A 21,751-nucleotide genomic window follows, 5' to 3' on the forward strand; every position below is an offset into this window, starting at 1 on the left:
CCATTCGGGCCTGGCGGCTCCGCAATCAGCGCACGATCCGTTGCTGGGCTCCGTCCAAACCCGCTCGGCCACCTCGCTGTTGGACAGCGCCTCACCGATGGCGTCACGCATCGCCTCCACCCACTGCTCCCTGAGCTGCTCCGACTCCGCCAGGAAGCTGCGGACGGAGAGGCACACGCGGCCGAGGGTTAGCGTCGACATGAGACAGCAGACTGAGGCGCTCGCAGACTGTGAGTGAGGCTAAGACCGTACGTGTGTGTGTTTCTTCCACACACACACACACACACACACACACACACACACACACACACACACACACACACACACACACACACACACACACACACACACACACACACACACACACACACACACACACGGCAGCATGACACATGTCAGAGTGCTTTGCTTCCTGTTCTCATCCATCACACAGCGTGTGGGTGCATCATGCACCCTCTTTCTTTAAAACGCACTTACATCCAAACTTGCATTTATTCTGCACAGTCTCTAAAAAAACAATACACCCATGCATACCCTTTAACTGCTCTTTCAAATGTTCCTAGACACAGTATTTAGACGGCAACAAAACACACACACACACGCGCGCACGTGCGCGCACACACACACACGCTCTTCTGCAATCCCGTATGGCTTTTGAGAATTTTCCATCCTGTCAAGTGGAGCTCTCTCGCAGCCAAAATACCACAATCGCTTTTCTTCTTTTTCCACACACACACACACACACACACACACACACACACACACACACACACACACACACACACACACACACACACACACACACACACACACACACACACACACACACACACACACACACACACACACACACACACACACAGCGCTCTTGCCTTTTCACATTCTTCAATGGTCTCCAGCTGAGCTCTCTGAGACAGTTAGGGGGGATGACAGAGGTCTGAGTGCCACAGAAGGGCTCTGTTTCCCAAAACCACCAAAAAGATCTTATCTACTCAGCCCCTTGCTGTCCAGCAGAACAGTGACTTCCACTTTGATGGATTGTATATGACTATGTTGTGAATTTTGATTTATATCTTTACATAGGACAGTTACAATACATACATTGCACAAAAAACTTTGGAAAATACATTTATGGAACATGTGCATTTATTTATTTACTTTAAGTGTGTGTGTGTGTGTGTGCGTGTGTGTGTGTGTGTGTATGCGGTGTGTGTGCCTCAACACCTGAACGTGCGGTAGGGTGTGGTGAGATCAAAGCTACGCCTGTCTGTGTCCTTCACGTTTCCAACATTCATATCGATGGATGTGATGCCCACTCCGATGCGGTAGTCCTAGAACACAATAAGAATCCAATCCAGGTTTTTGGATGAAATAAAACCAACTGAATCATAGGGCTAGGTTAGGAAATTAGATAACAAAATAATTACATAAATAGATACGAAAATGAAATACAATACTTTTATTTCAATTTTCAAAGTTTAAAATAGATATGAAAAAATTGTAATATCCATAATTAGTTTGGAAGTTTTGCAAGCACATTCCTCTTAAATTAAATACCATCATACTCACAAATGTATAGAACTTTGATTTCTGTATTTGATACTGAAACCATGGTAGCCATTCTCAACATGTATCAATTATCAATATATTGATACAGATTTGTATCGTAAGCCATCTCAGAAATATCAGATTGAATCAATATTGAAGCAAATTGTACCAAAATAGAATTGAATCATGAGAGTCTACCCAATACCCCGCCCTTCTCTTTTCATTTTTGCACACTCTTCATACTTCCCCTTTATGTGAGATGTGGCAACATGTACACACATAAATATTTGAGCGCTCAGATATTATACACAACACACAAAACACACCTCGAGGCTCTTGTAGAGGAAGACCTTATCAGAGGCGACAACAGTGAAGAGTTTGGAGCGCAGCCCTCTGAGCTCCAGATAGCCCTGATGGTTTGGGGTCAAAGGTGAACAAGGGTTCAACAAGCTGTTGCACTGCCGCCCCCTGGTGCAGTCCAGCAGCACATCCATCCAGCAGCCCCTCTCAGCTGGAGGCAGATGGACAGACACAGACAGACAGAAACATTAGTAACTTGGTCACACTGCTGCTTCTCAGTTTTCTATAATATGTACTTGAAACATGGTTCATTCTTGCATTACAAAATGGAATTCAAAAACTTTCAAGTCCTTTTTTCTTAGCACAATTTTTTCATTTTCAACATCTTCACGTCAAACAAATATAATCAATTTTCAATGTAATCTATATACAGTATATACATATAAAAATATATATATATATAAAGTATTACGTTACGACTTGAATAAGAACACCAGGGGGAATATCACAGGTTTTTGATAATCGTGTTTTTTCAAGCTCTTCAGAACAAAAGGGGCTATTTTCAAGGTTTTCCAGTACTTCTGAGGATGAAATTCAAGCCCCTCAAGCACCTGACAGACCTTTTGCGAACCTTGGCTTCAAATAAAACTTTCAAAGACGTGATTACTGCTGAGCAATATATTTAAAAGTATGACTCAGGATGCAGAGTCAGATGCTTCTGTAATGTCATGATGCGTGCATTTTCTTTGCAAGAACAATTCAATTCACTTCACTTTTTCTTTTACATAAAAATGATACAAAAATGCAAAATATGAAATAAATCACGATCACAATACTAATCACACAAAAAAGGTGAATGGTAAATAGATTGAATCCTTGGATCCCTGCTAGGGCTGCAGATATTCCTCTATAATCACATTAGAATTTGTATGACTTATTATAAATTTTGAATATTCTAATATATTCACATTTTTAATGCTCAAATTTTGTACAGGGGGGGCGTTTGAGCGATCTTTTCTCGAAACAAAGTACTCCGTTTCCTGCTGCTCCAGAGTAGATCACAAATCGCTCCTGAAAAACATCCCGCCCGTGTGCTCACGGCAAGGTGGAAACCTTGGGAACCTCTGCACTAGAGGACATTCCATCGGTGATGGTCGGGTTTATTTCCCACTTTCACCACCACATCTGTGGAATTACTGGATGTTCTGGTCAAAGGCACACTCTCCCTTGTACACACAGTGAAAAGCCGGAGGAGAGGGAGACATGCTGGTGCGCTGACTGCACTCACGCGTCTCTGCCGACACGGACTTCGCACACCATTACCTGGAATGTTTCTCACTAAAATTTTTCCATGTGCACCAAACTGGATGAACTTGTATTGAACTTTATTGCTCGTCACATGTAAATTGATTCGCATGACGCTCCCACGCCCAAACAGTTTGTTTTAACCAGCCTTGTATTTTCGCTGTGTTTGTTTAAAATTAATCTTTTGACACCCTACAGCGCACGCAGCGCTCCTTGCGCCGCTCTATGCCAGAGACTCTCCGGCTGGAGAACAGATTCCAAGCCATGGAGCCCGCAGTCGATGCCAGAGATATGCGGGAATTCCCTCATTTGGGGGTGGCTCACAGTCCACCGTGGCATGGAGGGCACCAAGACGGACTTTACCGGGCCTCGTTTCCACTGCCGCCAGACTATCTATCGCCTGCCCGGGCCTCCGCTCCCAAGCCAGTTGGTAACTGCTCCACCGCCACGGGCCCCTGTTTTCAACACCGCAGAGCGCCGCCTCGGCTCCCGCAGCGTGACCTCCGCCCGTCGTGGCCGCCCTGCGGCCACTGACTTGGACCACCTGCTCTCCTGGCTGGGCTCCTGCTGTCCCTCGGAACTCCTCTGCTGTCGGACCTCCATCCATGCTCATTGTAAGCTCCTCCATGGTTCGACACATCACCCTGCCTGCGGCTAAAACCATCTGCTACCCGGGTGCTCTCGTCCGGGATATAGACTCCAGAATCCACCAGCTGCTGTATCAAAACCCGTCTGCCTTCACTGTTCTTATCCACGTCGGAAACCAACAATCTCAGGAACAAACAATCGGAGACACTTAAAGAAGACTTTACGAAGCTTATTGACAGTCTTCTACAGTCAGACCGCCGGTTCATCGTCTCCAGCCCGCTGCCGTGTCCCAGCTTTGGAGATGTAAAATTCATGCGTGTCCTTCAGCTACACACATGGCTCAAGGGATACTGCTGCTCCCTCAACGTACTGTTTGTGGACAACTTCGGATCCTTCTTGAACCGTCCAAAAGTCTACAGACATGATGGAGTTCATCCAAACTCTCACGGATCACGAATGTGTTTCATCGACTTCAAGAGGGCCTTCAACGCCATCCACAGAGGAATGATGTTGAGAATACCTACAATGTTCCTCCCAACCTACTCCGTGCCATAGGGACCATGTACACAGGAATGAGAGCCCAAGTGACAACGCCGGACGGTAACAGCGAGGAGTTCAACATCCAAAACGGAGTGCTGCAGGGAGACACCCTAGCCCCCTTCCTTTTCATTATAGTATTGGACTATGCTCTGAGACAAGCCATCAATGGAGGGGAGCCGGAGCTCGGCTTCACTATCGCACCCAGAAGGTCCACGAGACACCCTGCAGAAACCCTGACAGACCTGGACTACGCTGATTACATCTGCCTGCTATCTAACAACGTGAAGCAGGCACAGGATCTCCTGACCAGAGTTGAGCTAGAGTGTGCTAAGGTCGGCCTCATGCTAAACGCAAAGAAAACTGAGGTCATGACCTACAACATCCCCCAGGAACACCCACCCCTAATAACAACAGAAGGCTCAGTGCTAAAAGAGGTCAATGACTTTAAATACCTGGGAGCGTGGGTCGCCTACACGGAAAAGGACCTTAATGTGAGGAAAGCACTTGCCTGGAGAGCACTTAATGGCATGACCAGTGTGTGGAAATCCAACCTCCCCCGACACATCAAGATCAGTGTCTTCTCTGCCACCTTGGAGTCCGTTTTCCTATACGGCTGCGAGTGCTGGACACTAACAAAGGCCCTACAGAAGTCCCTGGATGGGTGCTACACCGAATGTTACGTGTGGTACTGAACATCAACCAGGACGAACACATTACCAACCAACGTCTGAAAGGGGCACTACCCAGTGTATCACAGAAAATAGCAGTAAGGAGGATGAGAAGCAGGTCATTGCCACCGCCACCGAGAACTCCCGGCCAAAAAGCTTGTCCTGTGGGAACCAACACACGGGCATCGATCAAGAGGACGTCACGAATCTACCTATGTGCACGTGCTAAGGAAAGATGCTGGTGCGGAAAGCACAAAGGAGCTGGCCAGATGTATGGAGAACAGGGATGACTGGAGATGCCGATGGAAGGCTCGTCTGAGGACGACGTAGAGATCACGCCTCCTTGCCTTAAACATGGAACCTACTCTGAAATCTTCTGTTTGCTGCTGATGTTTGGTGAGTCCGATCCACTCTGACATTAATGACTGTCAGTCTGCTCCACAAATACCTGTACCGAAATTTCGTAACTTCCCTGTAACATACAGGAATCTAAACAATTTACTACCGGTTCGGACTCAAACTCCCAGTACCCCGCAAAGCCATGCACCCAGAACAATAAAAATGTCTCTATTAAATGTAAGGTCACTAACTAACAAGTAATTTTTAGTTAATGAGCTTATAAGTACTCATAACCTGGATTTCGCTCCATTAACTGAGACCAGGCTGGATAGAAATGTCTCAGTCGCACTCATTGAGAGAGCACCTCCTAATTTCAAGTTCATCCAAACCACTATAGCTGACCGGAGAGGCGGTGGAATAGCTGCTGTCTTCTCTGATATCTATACCGGCAAGGAAATCCTCCTTGGAGAATTCACGTCTTTTGAACACCTTTCTATATCTATGAACTGCAGTGCCCTGATTTTAATCATCGCTGTTCAAGATTCAAGATTTTTTATTTGTCACATACATATACATACTTTCATACATATATGCAGTGAAATGTAATAACCGGAGCGCCGGCGCAGGCGACCGCTAGGGGCGGCGCCACTATCGCCACTGTTTAATGGCCACCAAAATCTAAATGTGGCTTTCTTGATGAATTCTCTGAGATACTGTCCAAGGTCTCCACTGATAATGATTGTGTAATTATCTCAGGTGATTTCAATATTCATATTGACAATCAAACAGAACCAGCACGGGGTACCTGAACAATTAAAAAAACTATCATTAACAATAATACTATTGAAACCTTTAAGAGAATTGTAAATGAGTTACCGCTGTTCAAGGCATCATCAACTGAGGATCCTGTGAAAAACTTCAACTCCAAAATACAAAATACAAAACTTTTAGACACCACCTATCACCTATATCCGTGACTGGATTAAGATGAGATGGTGCACGCAGTTGAAATTTCCGATTCCGGTGAGGGCTACCACTTCCGGTTCCGGTGACGTCTTTGCTGGGCTTTACTTCGTTGAGATGAGATGGTACACACTGTTGACTCAATGCAGATGAGGAGATTTCTGGTTCTGGTGAGAGCTACCACTTCCGGTTCCAGTGACGTCTTCGCTTGTGCGCTGTTGCTGCTGTTGTCTGCTGCTGGTATTGACACTGCTGGTGTTGTCGTTGCTGCTGCTGATGGTGCTGGTGCTGTTGTTGGTGCTGCTAACCTTATACATGAACTTGTGTTGTCGTTGCGGCTACTAACCTTATACCTAAACTTAACTCTCGCTTACCTTATACCTCAACTTAACGTAACCTTATACCTTGACTTATCCATCTCTAACCTGAGTGACCTTTCCAGTTCCGGTGAGAGCTACTACTTCTGGTTTCGGTGACGTCTTTGCGTGTACGTTGCTGCTGTTGATGTTGCTGCCGCTGGTGTCGATGTTGCTGCTGCCGTTGTTGCGGTTTCTGTGGCTTTTGTTGCTGCTGTTGTTTTCTGTTGCTGCCACTGTGGTTGGAGTCGCTTTTATTTTTGTTTTTGTTGTTGCTTTTGTTGTTGCTGTTGTTTCAGGGGCATTCTTTTGTAATGACCGGCTGACAACTACGTTCTCTCTTTCTTTTTTGTATTTCTTTGTAAAGCGCATTGTGTTGCCCTGGTATGAAATGGTATGAAATCATAATTTTGCCTCAATCTACCAGTGACTCCTTTTTTGACAGCTCAAACCCTCACAATTCGCTCACGTTAGCCAAAATATCTATAATCAATTATTTATTTATAAAAATAAATACACAATCGAATGGCAATTTTAGCATTCGAATAGTGGTTTTTTTTTGTTTGTTTTTTGTTTTTCTCTATTCGAATTTCTTTCCTGCAGTGCTAGTCCCTGCTAATGAACCTGATGAAATCATGAAGCCATACTTTACACCAGGGGTGCCCAATAGGTCGATCCGTTCGACTGGTCGATCGCAAAGGTAGATTGCATGCCAATCCAAGAATTGTTTTGAGATGTTAGCCTATCACCTATCTTCCATTTGACATTTGCCACTTAATTGACATACAGGGCGGCCAGTCGAATGTTGCTTCAAACTTTGTTTATTGGGTTGCAATCACAACTACCGTAATTTCCGGACTATCAGGCACACCTGAATATAAGCCGCACTCACTGAATTTTTTAAAAATATTTATTTTGAACATAAATTAGCCGCACATGTCTATAAGTCGCAGGTGCCTACTGGTTCATTGAAACAAATGAACTTTACACAGGCTTTAACGAAACACGGTTTGTAACAAAAATAAAAAGGCTTTAATGAAACACGGTTTGTAACAAAATTAAAAAATTAGCGGTAAACAGTAGCCTACCAAGAAAGTCATTGGTCACTATCTTCCTCCTCCTGCGCACTGAAACCACTGAAGTCATCTCCTTCGGTATCGGAGTTGAATAGCCTCAGAATTGCTTCATCCGATGTTGGATCGTTTTCATTGTCGCTCCCGTCCCTTTTATCCGGAGGCAAATTCCCTGCTGAGCCTTTCCAAACCCCTTGATGATAGTGGATTTTTTGACAATGCTCCACGCTGTCAGGACCCAGAGGCAGACACCACGATGGTCCACCTCTAAAATCCTCAAATTTCATTGCGGTGGCGATTGTTTTGGCTTTCAGTCAGATCTGCACAGTTGAAACACCTCGGCCGTCTGCTCTCTGTGTGTTGACCCAGTCTTCGAGCTCATTTTCTAGTTCGGGCCATCTGCTTTTCTTCCCTCTGAAAGCTTTTGTTGTCTTTTTGCACTGAGTCAGTTCCTCACGCTGCTGTTTCCAATGTCGTATCGACTCATTAAGGCCAAGCTACCGTGCAGCAGCTCTATTTCCTTTTCCCTCAGCCAGATTGATCGCCTTCAACTTGAAAGCTGCATCATATGCATTTCTTTGTGTCTTTGCCATGATGAGGGTGACAAAATGAATACCGTAAATGATGGGAAGTTTGAGCGCGCTCGATTTAATCTAAACAGTAAACTAAACAGTTACATTGTTTCACCTTAACCCGTTCAGCAATCTCATTGGTCTAATGAAAGCTTCATGCCGCCAAAAAACTGAGCACCGTCACATAATGTGTTTATTGCTCCGTTTTTTGGCGGCATGAAGCTTGTGAAAGCAGGAAAAATCCATAAATTAGGGGCGTCATTGGATAAGCCGCGAGGTTCAAAGCGTGGATAAAAAGTAGCGGCTTATAGTCCAGAAATTACCGTACTTAGATCTCCTCTCTTCTTACACACAGGTCACTGCGTAGAAAACGCACAAGCTACTGCAAAACTTTAGTGAGCTAAATGACCTAGTTAGCCTTCCAATTTATATCTACTAAAGAAAGGATGTAAAAATTGAGTGGGGGAGCCGGACCAAGTAAGAAACCAAAAGCTTACCACTCTCATGCGGAATGGGAGGAGGACGTTTTTTTCACCATGTCATACTCGAAGTGCGTTTGTCTTCCCACATGAAGATTATTAAGTCCAAATAGCGTTCCACCATGACTGATGATCATTTGGAAGCCTGCTTGAGGCTGGCTACCAGCAGCTACTGTCCAGGCTATGCAACCCTGGCCGACTCCATTCAGTGCAAGTCATCAGAGTAAGGTAGTGACCATAAATGTATTTTATTGTATTGTGCTGTAAAGGTTCATGCAGTGATGCAAGGTATGCCAATATATATTGTATATATAAAGTATACTCAGTATATTTTTCTTCATTCAGCTGCTCCCAATAGTATACTCAGTATATATATATATATATATATATATATATAAATATATTCCGCATTTTTAAATGGAGGTAGATCATTTTGACCTGGTCATTTTAAAAGTAGCTCACAAGCTGAAAAAGTGTGGGCACCCCTGCTTTACACACTCAAAGAAAATGAAAACAAGCAGACCTTCATTCTCCGCCCTGAAGAGGAAGTTGCGGTTGTTGGTGACCACCTCAAACTTCAGCTCTCCCACACACAGCACGTCAGTGATGAAGGCCGTGGAGATGATCCTCTTAGAATACACTTCCTGCAAATTGACGTGCACGCACGCAAATAGTTATCAGTATAATGTTCAGATAGAAACCAAGATACCATCGAGCCTCAAAATTACCCTTTTGTAAAGGTCCGCTTGGTAAACCTTGATCTAAATAGTAACCTTGACAGCCACTCCATATAAAAGGGCTTCTCATTTTCTCAAATAATATAATTTTTAATATTATTAAAGACAATGTTCTAGTTTCTCTTTTGCTTGCTTGGATTATTACCTTCTCATTGTCAAAGTATCGCAGGTAGTCAACGTCTAGCTTCACCCATCGTCTCTGGTAGTAGAGGGCTCTGGACAGACAGACAGACAACCAAATTGCATTGGCAAATTACCTTAAGATGCTCAAAGTGCATGTATGAGTCTTTACCGGAGGGAAAAATCTTTAGAGTTTTTTGGTGATATAGGCAGCGGTTGTTCACTTCCATACATACCCCTGCGGAGGGTTTTTGTCCAGCCAGCCCATCTTGATGACAGCACACTGGTCTGGTTTTGTGGGCGCGGCTATTCTCCCTGTGATTGGCAGGTAAACACTGCCCTGCGGTGAGATGGGCCCATAGTCCTGCCATGAGTCACGACTGACACACACACACACACACACACACACACACACACACACACTTTGTTTTAACACCAATTTGTTTTAATGCCACACATTTTTCACATTAACGCATGTTCTGTCACTATGACCGTTTGCCCCTTGCCCGACCTGTAGTTAAGATGCCGTCGGCGCGTCACACAATAAATGAAATCACAATGAAGGCCTCAGGTTGCTGTGCTTGTGGCCTCGCGATAGTGGAGTGGATGACATCACACGCCGTCTCTGCGTGCTCCCATGGAGGGATGTACACACAAACAACAATGGTGTGCAAGAACACCCTGGGCATGTAATATGGTCGGAGACTCACCGCCAGCAGCTCCATGTCCCGACTGCAGATTACAGTCGGGACAGTTAACCCCTTAACAGATCCACGTCCTGGGTTGCACCACCTGATGTTAATGAAGAGTGGCAGTTTTCCCTTGCCACTTAACTAAGCGTTCCTGTCTGCTCTCAGAGTAGTGAATCCAGGTAAACCCACATTAGCTTCCGGGGTGTTGCCGGTTAGGCACGTTTCCGTGGAACATAAAAGGACACTACCTGTACATCTTCTGATTCCTCACCAGGGCAGCCAGCTCATCGGTCTTGTTGGCCAGGGAGTTCACATTCCCCACCACTACCAGCGGAATAGAGGGCTTGTACCTCCACCGCTTTTCCATTAGCTTAGCCTTGGCTTAGCACCAGCTCTGCAGCCCCGGTAACTGCGCCTCAGTTCCTCCGGTGTGAAATGAACGTCGCCGGGGTGCCCCACTGTTCGGCGTGAGAGCAGCTGTTCCCTTGAATAAACAAGGTTTCTGCCACCGTCTTGCAGATAAGAAAAAAAATCCCTCTCCATAGGATAAAAAGAGATCTACACAATGCGTGCAGTCAAAAAAGTTAAAAGTGAAAACAAAGTTGAAGAAAAAGAGTAAAAGAACTGCCACTGGCGTCGCTGCAGGTCAATATGCCCATCTGGTGTTGCCTGCTGGGCTCGAGTTTGCCATGTTATGATTTGACCATATTATTTATGCTAAATGCAGTACCTTTGAGGCTTTCTGGACAATATTTGTCATTGCTTTGGGTTGTTTATTGATTCCCAATAAACGTACATTTGAATAAAGCAAGCATATTTGTCCACTCCCATGTTGATAAGAGTATTAAACACTTGAAAAATATCCCTTTAAGGTTAATTCACTCATTATTGTGCAGTGTGTTACGTTGTGTTCTCACTCTTGAGTGTGTGTGTGCGCGCGCGCGCGTGCGTGTGTGTGTGTGTGTGTGTGTGCGTGTGTGTGTGTGTGTGTGTGTGTGTGTGTGTGTGTGTGTGTGTGTGTTTGTAACTCACTGGTTAGTGAATGTCTCGTCATCGCCCAGTAGCTCATCGTCGCTGTACAGAGAGTTGTAACATCCCTTCCTCAGCCTGGGAACCGGCAATAACACGTCCTAATTGACAAGACTGCCGTCATTTTCAGCATAAATTAAGACGCGACAAAGAAGTATCACAATAAAAATACAATTCGAACAAATAAAAATTTCACATTGAATAGAAAGTATAAAAATGATGTCCACCCTTACTTTCTCCAGTGTGTTGGCTAATGGGAGAGCAGAGTTTAATGATTCTACATCGTCGGAATTATCTTCATCCGAGCCTGATCCTGGGTGAGCCGGAGAAGAGGGGAGGGGAAAAGTTCATGCTAGAAAGGTAAGTCTTAACTGGAAGAATGCAATGGCTTCAATATGACCCAAGTTGGCATATTGTTATGCTTTGCAAAATCATTGTATTCATCATGGAAACGGGTGACGCAGGACAGTTTTTGGTTCTTTGGCTCTCTCACACTCCTTCAGGCAGTTGATACGGTTTACCGTTAATCAAATCTTAGGAAACAAGACACATTCTGGAATTCAAGGTACAGTTACGATGGTGTTGGCTGGAAATGGTTTGTTAGTGGAAGAAACCTGCTGGGTACTCTTCCAACGGTGTACAAATAAAGCCGCAGCTCAAATAACGAGCAAAAAGGGAAACAAAAAAACAACAGAAAGATGAGAGCTGAGGATATGGATCAGGACCAACTTGAGTCAGCGTTCTTACAGTATGACATTTAGCACAGGTCCATTTTCGATACAGCAAAACAATTAAAACAATTTTTAAAAGGAATGTGTCTCAATCTTTTATTTTTAGGATCTATTCAGACTTTAATCAAAATGGAGACCTGGCGCACCTTCTTGGGTGGCTTCATAAAAGTAGAGCCAATACAACATATATTTAACATAAAATGATGTGGACTTCATTTTTTTCTTGTGGGTGGGGCTGCTGTAATATATTTATAAATAAAACGCTGAGCCTCTATCGAATGATTCAATGTGATCAGATTGTTACACCCCTATGCAGGAGCACAACTGGTTGAACTACAAATAGCTTAAGATAAACATTGAGTACTTTATATACTGTATAATCATGTTGTGATATTAAGGGGCCTATTAGAGAGTTGTTTATAATAACTTAAAGAAAACAGGTTCACGTGGGTATTCGATGGCTGGTGCAAAAGACAGAATCAGATCTAAGGTAAGTTTGAGGAGGATGAGGTGGAGCTTGCACTCTACTCACTGATTCTGGGAGGAGGCTCATTGATCCTCCTGGCGGGCAGCGCTGGCTGAGCCGGCTTGCTCTGCGCAGGGTCCTCCTGGTTGGGTGGAGCCAGCTCCATCTGCGTTTCATCGGTGGCCGTGCCACTAAAGGCCAGACTGAGGAGGGAAGGGGTGGAGGAAGGATGGTTAGCAGAAGGGTCCTCGGCCAGCGGTGTCGAGTCAAGAGATTGGCTGAAAAGCCCGAGCAAACGGCTGATTTTATACATCCCTTGTCTAAAACAATGTCCGTCCTCTTTGCGGGTCTTGAGTTCTATTTCAGGTGGCTACCTAGTTCTACATCGGTCCACTGCTACAATGGACACAAATCAGGTTTGTGGTCCTCATGCTGCACAGAACTAAGTGGTGGTTATAGCTATAGCTATAACACACTCCATTTCTCGCTCTCTACCTGTGAACGCAGGCAGCAAGCCCCAACCTGCCTCCTACTGGGAGATACTGTCCCCATGTAAACAAACAGCATACCTCTGGATGGCTCTGTAACGCCCATTTCCCACTGCACCAAAAAATCCGGTAACACCCGCTAACATCCGGCATTTGTAATCAGTGGGAAAGGAAAAACCCTGCAATAGACACAGGTTATATTGGGCTCCACCTCCGATCGGCTCTGATGTAAACAGGACACCCGGGGCGAAACGCAAATTTTCGGCCCCTTTACCAGAGTGATGCGACGCGCATCAAAGCTCCAGACGTTGGCACATAAATAGACAGGAATATCCATGTATTATTCAATCGTTTCATATCCCATTTAGATTACAAAATCCAAATCAGAAGTTATTGACTTTTCTTTTCCACCACATTGGGGGACCCTTGTGAGTGTCGGTGGGGATCACACCGTAGGGAGCAGAGTGGAGAAATCCCCACGCACCCCGCCTGACTCAGAGTGACTGCAGCACCGCCCCGAGCCGCACATTAATGTACGTAGATTGCCACGCTTCAATAAACCTGTGGGAAAGTCTCGAGTGGACACACAGAGCTGCCCCAGCAACCCAGTGTTGGGAAAGTTCCTCTTTTTCCCGTCCTACTGTCCTGTCCATTTCCTTTTCGTCCATGTCACAACAATCGCTATTTATAAAAGCAAAAAGGACAGAAAGAAAAAAAGGTTTTTACATACAATTGCAGGGTCCTTTACTGATTTACAAATATATATGGCCATGACGACCCATTGTCCAGAGTCAGGACTTGTAGCTGGCTACTAAATTTAATCTGCTCTCACCCCTGCCACTATGTCATAGTGGAGAAACAATGACCCTTTCTTTGCACGCACACACACACACACACACACACACACACACACACACACACACACACACACACACACACACACACACACACACACACACACACACACACACACACACACACACACACACACACACACACACACACAACATTTTGTTTTAACACCAATTTGTTTTAATACCACACATTTTTATGGACTGCATTTCACATGAAAGTTAGTCACAGTCACACACAAAAAGATTTCCAATGACTGTCACACGCGATAATGTACTTGACAAAACAGTTGCATTCATTGTGCGCGAGAGATAGCCTGAACACAACGGAAAAAATAAGGACCTTCAGAAAGACTTTCACAGATAGATAGAGGTTCAATAGAGGGAGGGAATGAAAATCAGAGTGGCAGGTGAAATATGCAGGTTATATCATGCGAGTTTCAAGTTTCTCTCTTACCTGTCCCAGCATGTTCCACAGCTCTGTAACAAAAACACATATAGACGCAACAACTCGGAAGGAAGGCAGCGAAGAGGAAGCAGATGCCTCTAGAACAGGGGGGAGGGGCCACAAGGGAGCGTGGACGAGGAAACCGAGAGTGGGTTGTGTGTGCTTCATTTTTATCACTAGGTTTTTACAAGCTAATGAGGGGCAATCAATCCCAGCAGCTTCTGTTCTTTATTGTCACTTCCTCGCTCTCTCTCCAGCTTAGCAGGAAGAACACAGAATGAGAAACAGCGAAAGAATTTGCACAGATTTTTTTTTTTAGACATAAAAATAATTGCACAGAATTGATTGATAATATCAATCCAGATAGCTGATCATTAAGGCCTTTTTTTTTTTTTTACAGATCCTCTAAGTTAATGAATAGAAGAACTGTAGCCAACAGAACAGATTTATGTTAATGTGGAAGGGGGAAGTTGAGGAATGTTTTATTGGCACTACATGTGAACCAACAAGCCCAGCCACTCAAAGGGGGTGAATAGATGTGGAAAGAACTGAGAGAAACACCTATCAAAACTAGACAAATCAAGACTTTTTTAACCACAACTGCAGGCAAAAAAACAAAACAAAAAACAAAAAAAATAAAACTCTTCACACTTGCACAGACCACACTCAAACAGTGAATGCATATTTTAGTTCTGCAGAAATGCCAATATGGGCAGAGCATGCACTGCGTTATCCTGAGAAAGACTGGGAATGTCCTCTATAGCTACTGGATCCTTAACAAATGTAGAAATGTGGCACGTCTGTTTCACCCAATTTCTAGAAGTATTGCAAATAACAGATTGAACGACGTCTGCTACCACTCAAAATAAATGGGAGCTACACTTAATGAGACTGTCCACTAGATGACAGCATTGTTTTCTTATGTGCAAAAAGATGGTGAAATCGAGTGTGGACAGTCAAACCTGTTGTAACCACGGCTTAATTCTGGATTGAGTAGATTCTTGACAATTAATCACACGTGCATTAAAATGATCATACAATTATCACATACGCAGTCATGACACTCTCATGCCAACAAGCTAACTGTAGGAAACTCAATTTCCAAAGCTTACTTGACACACACAGTTTAGACATACAGACAAACTCACCTTTGAGAGAGCAAGGTTGTCGGCGGCCGCACCACCTGCCGCTGCCGCCGCCAGGCCTGAGACGGTCTCGCACTGACTTTTAGAGGAAGAGGTGGAGCGGTTCCGTCTTCCCTGGACTCAACTGGGGAAGAAGGGGAGGCCACGGATGGTGACAAGGAGCAGGGGACAGTCGGGGAGACCGGCAAAGTCTTTCGCTGTCTCTCGATTCCCTTCTGGCGGGCCGATGGGGGGAGACTTGTTTTTTCTGACCGAGGATAGGGGAAGGGTACTGGCAGACTGCTGGGAGGGTGGAGAGAGGACTGAGCAGGGCTGGGGGTGGAGGTAGGGCTGGGTCCCAGGCCCCTACTGGGCAGGACAGGAGCCTGAGGCGACGGGCTGCCCAGTTCAGCTGCGGCACACGTAGATAGAGGGGATGAAGGGTTGGGGCTTGGGGTAAAGCGCTGTGGAGGGCAGTTCGGGGTGCTACGTGGCGGAATGGGGGGCAACGAGGGCTCAGGCCGGAGGTCCCCAGGGTGAGTAGAGCGATGCTTAGTCCTTTCTTTGGGCACTGGCCTTCCCCTGTCGCCATCCACCTCACGGTCCTTCTCTTCCACTTTCCTTTCTCTCAAGACCAGGTTCCCTTTTTCCTCGCCTCCTCCTCCTCCTCCTCCTCCCCCCTTCGGCTTAGGAATCAGCTTCTGCCTCTCCCTCGGCATAGGTGTGGTTTCCCTCGCTTCTGGCTCTCTCCTCTCCCTTGCCTTTGGGACGGGTCTCTCCAGCCCCGGTATCGCCACTGGTCTCTCTCCGTGAACGCTAGGATGACCCTGCTCCCACTGCTCTGCGTATTCTGCTCTCTCGGTGGGTGGGTGCGCGGAGTTCGTGTCAGGTGGTGCGTCGGGGTGAAGGTGGAGGTGCGATTTGTGTAGGCTGGCCAGGATGCGTCGCTGATGCCCCGGCAATGAAATCCCCATCCTCTCCAGCTGCTCCTGGGTCAAGTTCTGACATTCTCCAAGCGTTGAAAGCCCTGCGTCGCTGAACGCCTTGGAATACTGTTCCAGACGCAGGGCACACAGCCAATCCCAAGTCAACGTGCCAAATTCGGAATGTGACATCGCCAGTTAGTGTCTTTGTAGCATGAGAAGAACACCCTTTAGATCATGGCTCACGACCCCCCTGTGGAAAAGAAAAATAAAGATGATGAACAGGATGGTGACAATGAAGTAAAAACCACTGCTCCGTTCAGATAACATTGAAAATTAAATATCGTGAGATGAGAAAGGAAAAAAAAAGAAGAAAAAAACAAAAAAACATTTGATCACAAGCCTTCCATCCTCCTTGCACATCTTCAATCTTAAAAGCTTAAAGGCATTTTAACATTTAACAGTTCCGAGCGTTGAACGTGTGGCAGTGAGGGGTGGTTTTGGCGGCATCTGCAGGCGGAGAGAGCCAGCACTGGCAACCGAAAGTGGACTGTGTTGATCAGGTGTCCATGCTCAGTTCAGTATCAATACGGACATTCTGGGGGAGCCTGGAGCCCAGCATGTTGCCTAAGGAGGGCTGAACTGGCCCAGGGACGAAACAGGCAAACGCAGCCTGCTTCTACTGCAGATGCCGCCAAAACAACTTTGCACTGTCACAAAACCCGAACACCAATTTAAATGCTTCTTCAGCGCGCTTCTCCCTTTCTAGAGTAAGTGTTAGATAAAGAGTCTTATCATCCTCTCCGTGAAAAGAGGAACTGGTTTTTAAACTGCTCATCGTGGATGTGTTTCGTCAGGTCGGTGGATTGGATTGGCGGGGCTGTGTTCAGCAATGGTTTCCTGTTAGCGTTCAGCCCCAAGCTTTCAGCCTTAAGGTAAAGGTTCCCAAGGCTCGTTTCCAGACTTTAAAGTTCTCGACGGTTTCTGAACGGCCTACAGAGAGAACTTCAGCTGACTGAACTTGTGTCAATACGAGAATTGAATCAATTGTCAACAGCAGGGATTTAAATGGCATTGGTCACTGTAGTTGTTTCAAACATCGCTTAAACCACAGTTTACCACATGTATTGCGTGGTCTAACTGTATGAGTATGAAAGACGGCATTGCATGCATGCAAGAATGCATGCTCGGCCAACCTACGTTGGATAAATAAAGGTTGAACTTGAAACTAATTAGTGTAGTAATAGTTTCAGCTATAAAAATGTCTGACATTTAGCACTTAAGAGCTTCAAATAAAGTTCCAAATAAATACTATGCCTAAGTGTGATTTATAAACAGTCTGGTTGTCATTTCCTCAAGGTATTTCTCATCTAGAATGCAGAGGGGTCACAATACTGAGCCCTGATGAGGCAACTTGGCTTGACTGTGGTGTTGACGCAGCCAATCAAGGATCATATTATTTCTGGGGTTTGAGTCATGCAGATATGAAACACTGAGATGGACGATGACATGAACAAACGATCATTTTTGATCACACATCTTCAACAATTTCAAATAAACCCCTCCCCAGCACATTTCCAAAATTAATGTGGCTACATAAATGGCTAATAGTTTCCGTTGGTTTGTGTGTGTGTGTGTGTCTGTGTGTGTGTGTATATAAAGTCATGCATTTACTGTAAGGCATGTTATTTTGCCATCCTGCGCTACATCCTTTAGTATGTATTTTAGTTCCAGAGCGCTGACACAGTTGACACTGTCCGCCTGACTCTGCAAGTTCACATTTTGCATGAGCATAAAAAGGCTCTGTACGAGCCTACTATCAAATTGAGTTTTACAATAGCATCAATTAATAATCCATCAGTATCTTCATCATGATAACTGATGTTACAATGTTTATTTATGTAGATAATCACCAAATTTACATACTTCTCATTGCAGATTAATATCATCATTAATTAAGATATTTAGAGCATCAGTTGTCATGAACATATCACACTTCCTGAGAGGGGCTTTTATTATAATTACATTTCTACTTTCTGGGGCATTGCACTGCTGCCTCACAGCAAGAAGGTCCTGGGTTTGATTCCCGCCTGGGGCGCTGTTGGCACCGTGCTCCGGGCGGGTTATCTCCCAAATAGGAGCCTTTCTGTGTGGAGTTTGCATGTTCTCCCCGTGCTCACATGGGGTTTCCTCCACCTAACGTCAGTAAGGACCTCCCCCCCCCCCAAAAACACCCAAGACATTCATCACCAGGTCCCCGGGCGCGTCCACGAATGCTGCCCACTGCTCCTGGCTGTGCCCCCGGAGGAAGGACAAGCCAGGATGGGTTAAACGCAGAGGCCTCATTTCACCGGCCACCATCCAAAGCATGTGTGTGTGCGTGCATGTGTTGTAGTGTGGTGTGCTGTGTGACGATTAAAAACTTTTCATATCATTGCAGGTCAACCTACATACGAGATGATGGAGACTGGTCACCATCCCTAAATCTGGACCACACAGACATTACACACACAGATACTGCACGCTCTGCTTGACAAGTGCTTCCGTTATGCATTTCAAAATGGCATTTGACCCTGTCTTGCATGTACAGTAAAGTATTGATTTTTTTCATAAATGTGTTGTTCTCGACTGTTTCCTTGTCATCAACACTTTGATAGCCAAATGAAATATGGAAAGCAAATGTGGTGAACACAGCTTAAGGTTTAATGGTTGATTTACCTGCATTCTGCACACTAACACCTCGCATTTGCCTTTCTAACACTCCAGGTTTCAGAAAAAACATTTGCATTTCCCTGTTCTGACTTTTTCTCTCAGAAAAAGCACATTAGTGATTTTCTGAGGCGGTATATGTTTATAGTAGTGATGTGTTTTAGGAAAAAAGAATGGATGCTGTATTGTTGTGAAGGGGTGCTATGCGTACGTAAACAAGAAGCAAGTAACATGAGCAGCATCAAGATAAGATACACTTTATCAATCACACACCAGGGAAATTCACTTGTAACAGCAGCTCTAGAGTCAAAAGTAAGGGAGAAGAGTGAGTGATAAACAATAAAAAATAAATAAAACATACAGTACATACATACAAACCAGCTTTCACTTATACAAACATGATCATGATGGATAGTCACAGGGTAATTGCAGACATATTTGTAATACACACGGTGTGTAGGATAATACTACAAATGTAAGAAATTGCACTGGAACGTCGATAATAGCACAGAGATTGGATCGCAGAGGAGGGTTGCACTGTCTAGAAATATGTACAATGTAAATGATGTGTATATGTAGTCATAGGTATATATGATCTAATATGTATATATTACATTATATCAACAAGAAAAACACCAGTTACAACTAAAAAAGGCATTGCCCTGCAGTTGCTTGGGAGTAGGTGGAACAAGGAGAACAGATCCAACTGTCTTCTTTGTCGGGTACATGCTGTAGCCCCACACAACTTAGATGGAACCACACAACTGTGCAGTTGAGGTGGTCACAGGCTACGTTGTCGTCCTTGCTCTCTGGTCAACGACAGAGGCACCACTACTTTTAAGCTGTCTTCCCCTTCCCGCAGTTCTTTGGTACCGTGTTTGTTTTTTGCGGGAGCAGTTGCCAGTTTTTGAACGTGACGAACCTGCCGGGCTATCTTCTGGTCGACGGAGATCAAGTTTTCCCGCGGAATCATCACGAAACTCAATCGACCATCTTCCAGTGCCCAATTTACATGCTGAATCCAGTTTGAAGAATTAATTTGATCACTAAATGGGTTGGATACTGGACTTAGTTGAAAACTTGTGTCGCTTACTGCAACGAAACCGAAAAAATGGCACATCCGTGATGTCACGGGCAACACACACGTAACTGACAAAGCTCGATACTCATTTTCCACACTATGGATATACTTCTAGCAGCTGTGCTTCCTCGCTCCCTCTTCTCTCCAACAGCGAAAGCGAAGCGCCCACATAGCCCTGCCTCGTCTATTTCACTAGATGTCTTCACTAGTCTCGATGCCCATTCAAAAAAGAGAAACATAAAAAGGGCACAATGGACATCAAGGGGCATGTATGGCACCATCAGCCCCCCCCACACCTGCCCACTGTCCCCATCTGCATCACACGTCCTTGTTGCTTTCCGTTGCTATAAGACTTAATTTAGTAAAGACTGCATGTATTTCTGTAAATACTTTACTTGTAAATCCAACACTTCTCTAACAGGGAGACTATTTCCTGACCAGAATTTAAGCCGACGCAGTTTATTATTATTATTATTATTATTATTTCATTCATATGATTTTTATTTTACAAAGTTTAGTATTTATTTGGATTACCTGTGGACATATTTAGTTGATACAGTTATTACTCTTAAGTGTGTGTGGGTGTGTGGTGAAATAAATGCAACTCGTTTTCCTGTTAAGTGTTTCCTCTTATCGTTCGCACATCACAGGGCACAGTAGGAACGACTGAATCTCCCTCTGATCAAACGCACTTCCTATTTCTGAATTGAGGAACCCAGAATGCAAAACTAGCAAGCACCTTACATTAAAAATAAAATAAATAAATAAAGTTCATTCTGGAAACCTTATTTTTGCTGTATTCGTGCAAGCAGGTCACATATGACACTTGAATTTCTATTTAATTCACACAAAGGCCTGTGTCCATGTACACATGTGTATGTGCAAGAATGGTTGGAGTACAGACTAAACCGATTGACCCAGCATCTTTGAGTTGGCAAAAAGGTTGAAGGTTTGCTTCAACCCTGCGGTGTTATGTGTGCATGTCAATTTGAACACACAAAAAAACATGAATTATACACAACTAAGACCACAAGAGCAGGAGGAGAAAAGAAGAGAAAATAACCAGGCATATAACACACCGAGGGTGATGTAGTCCAGCACCACCATTCTACCCCTGTTTCCTCCATGAGAGCGAGAGAGATAGAGAGATAGAGAGAGAGAGAGACTTTGACCTTTAAGGTTCCTTTATTTTAAGTAAGTCAAATCACAACAGCAGAAGCTTGATTATGAAGGAACCAATAAACCAAAAAAGTTGAGACAAACCACAGGAAAATCACAGGTCGATAATGAAGGAATTGCCCTTGACAGCGCACAGAGAGAGAGAGAGAGAGACTTTTTGTGTTGGGCACATAAAAACAAGGATCATCAGGATAGTTCACGTCACAGGATCTAAAAATAACCAAACTATCAAGCTGCAATGCTCTGGTCAGCAGGTCAGAAGGACAGGACAGTGGGAAACTTCCATCTTTTCAGACTAATAATATGTTTTGGGCTGGGACACATTAAAACAAATAAACCTCTTGAATCTTGAATTTTGAAACTTGAAACCGACACAATAAAGGTTCTGTTGGAGGAGAACATGGCCTCAGGTGGCCTTATCATGGCAGTCACACCACAGTCA

At 44.6% G+C, this 21,751-nt stretch overlaps 1 protein-coding gene across 1 annotated transcript in view; it reads right to left on the reverse strand.

The window, feature by feature from the left end:
- Positions 1–16,532, reverse strand: part of arap1 (ArfGAP with RhoGAP domain, ankyrin repeat and PH domain 1) — a gene marked incomplete at its 5' end in the record, with an annotated part of 44,966 nt that extends 28,434 nt beyond the window's left edge. The window contains 10 exons of the mRNA XM_080006726.1: positions 1–157; positions 1,225–1,331; positions 1,875–2,059; positions 9,255–9,375; positions 9,614–9,683; positions 9,825–9,968; positions 11,313–11,410; positions 11,543–11,622; positions 12,573–12,709; positions 15,442–16,532. The exon at positions 1–157 is cut by the window's left edge and continues 43 nt beyond it. Of these exons, the coding sequence (XP_079862852.1) occupies positions 1–157; positions 1,225–1,331; positions 1,875–2,059; positions 9,255–9,375; positions 9,614–9,683; positions 9,825–9,968; positions 11,313–11,410; positions 11,543–11,622; positions 12,573–12,709; positions 15,442–16,532 (2,190 nt within the window). The remainder of the gene's footprint in view (positions 158–1,224; positions 1,332–1,874; positions 2,060–9,254; positions 9,376–9,613; positions 9,684–9,824; positions 9,969–11,312; positions 11,411–11,542; positions 11,623–12,572; positions 12,710–15,441) is intronic.
- Between the last annotated feature and the right edge of the window lie 5,219 nt (positions 16,533–21,751).

This window comes from Zeus faber (assembly GCF_960531495.2).
Source record: "Zeus faber genome assembly, chromosome: 9".
Taxonomy (NCBI): Eukaryota; Metazoa; Chordata; class Actinopteri; order Zeiformes; family Zeidae; genus Zeus; species Zeus faber.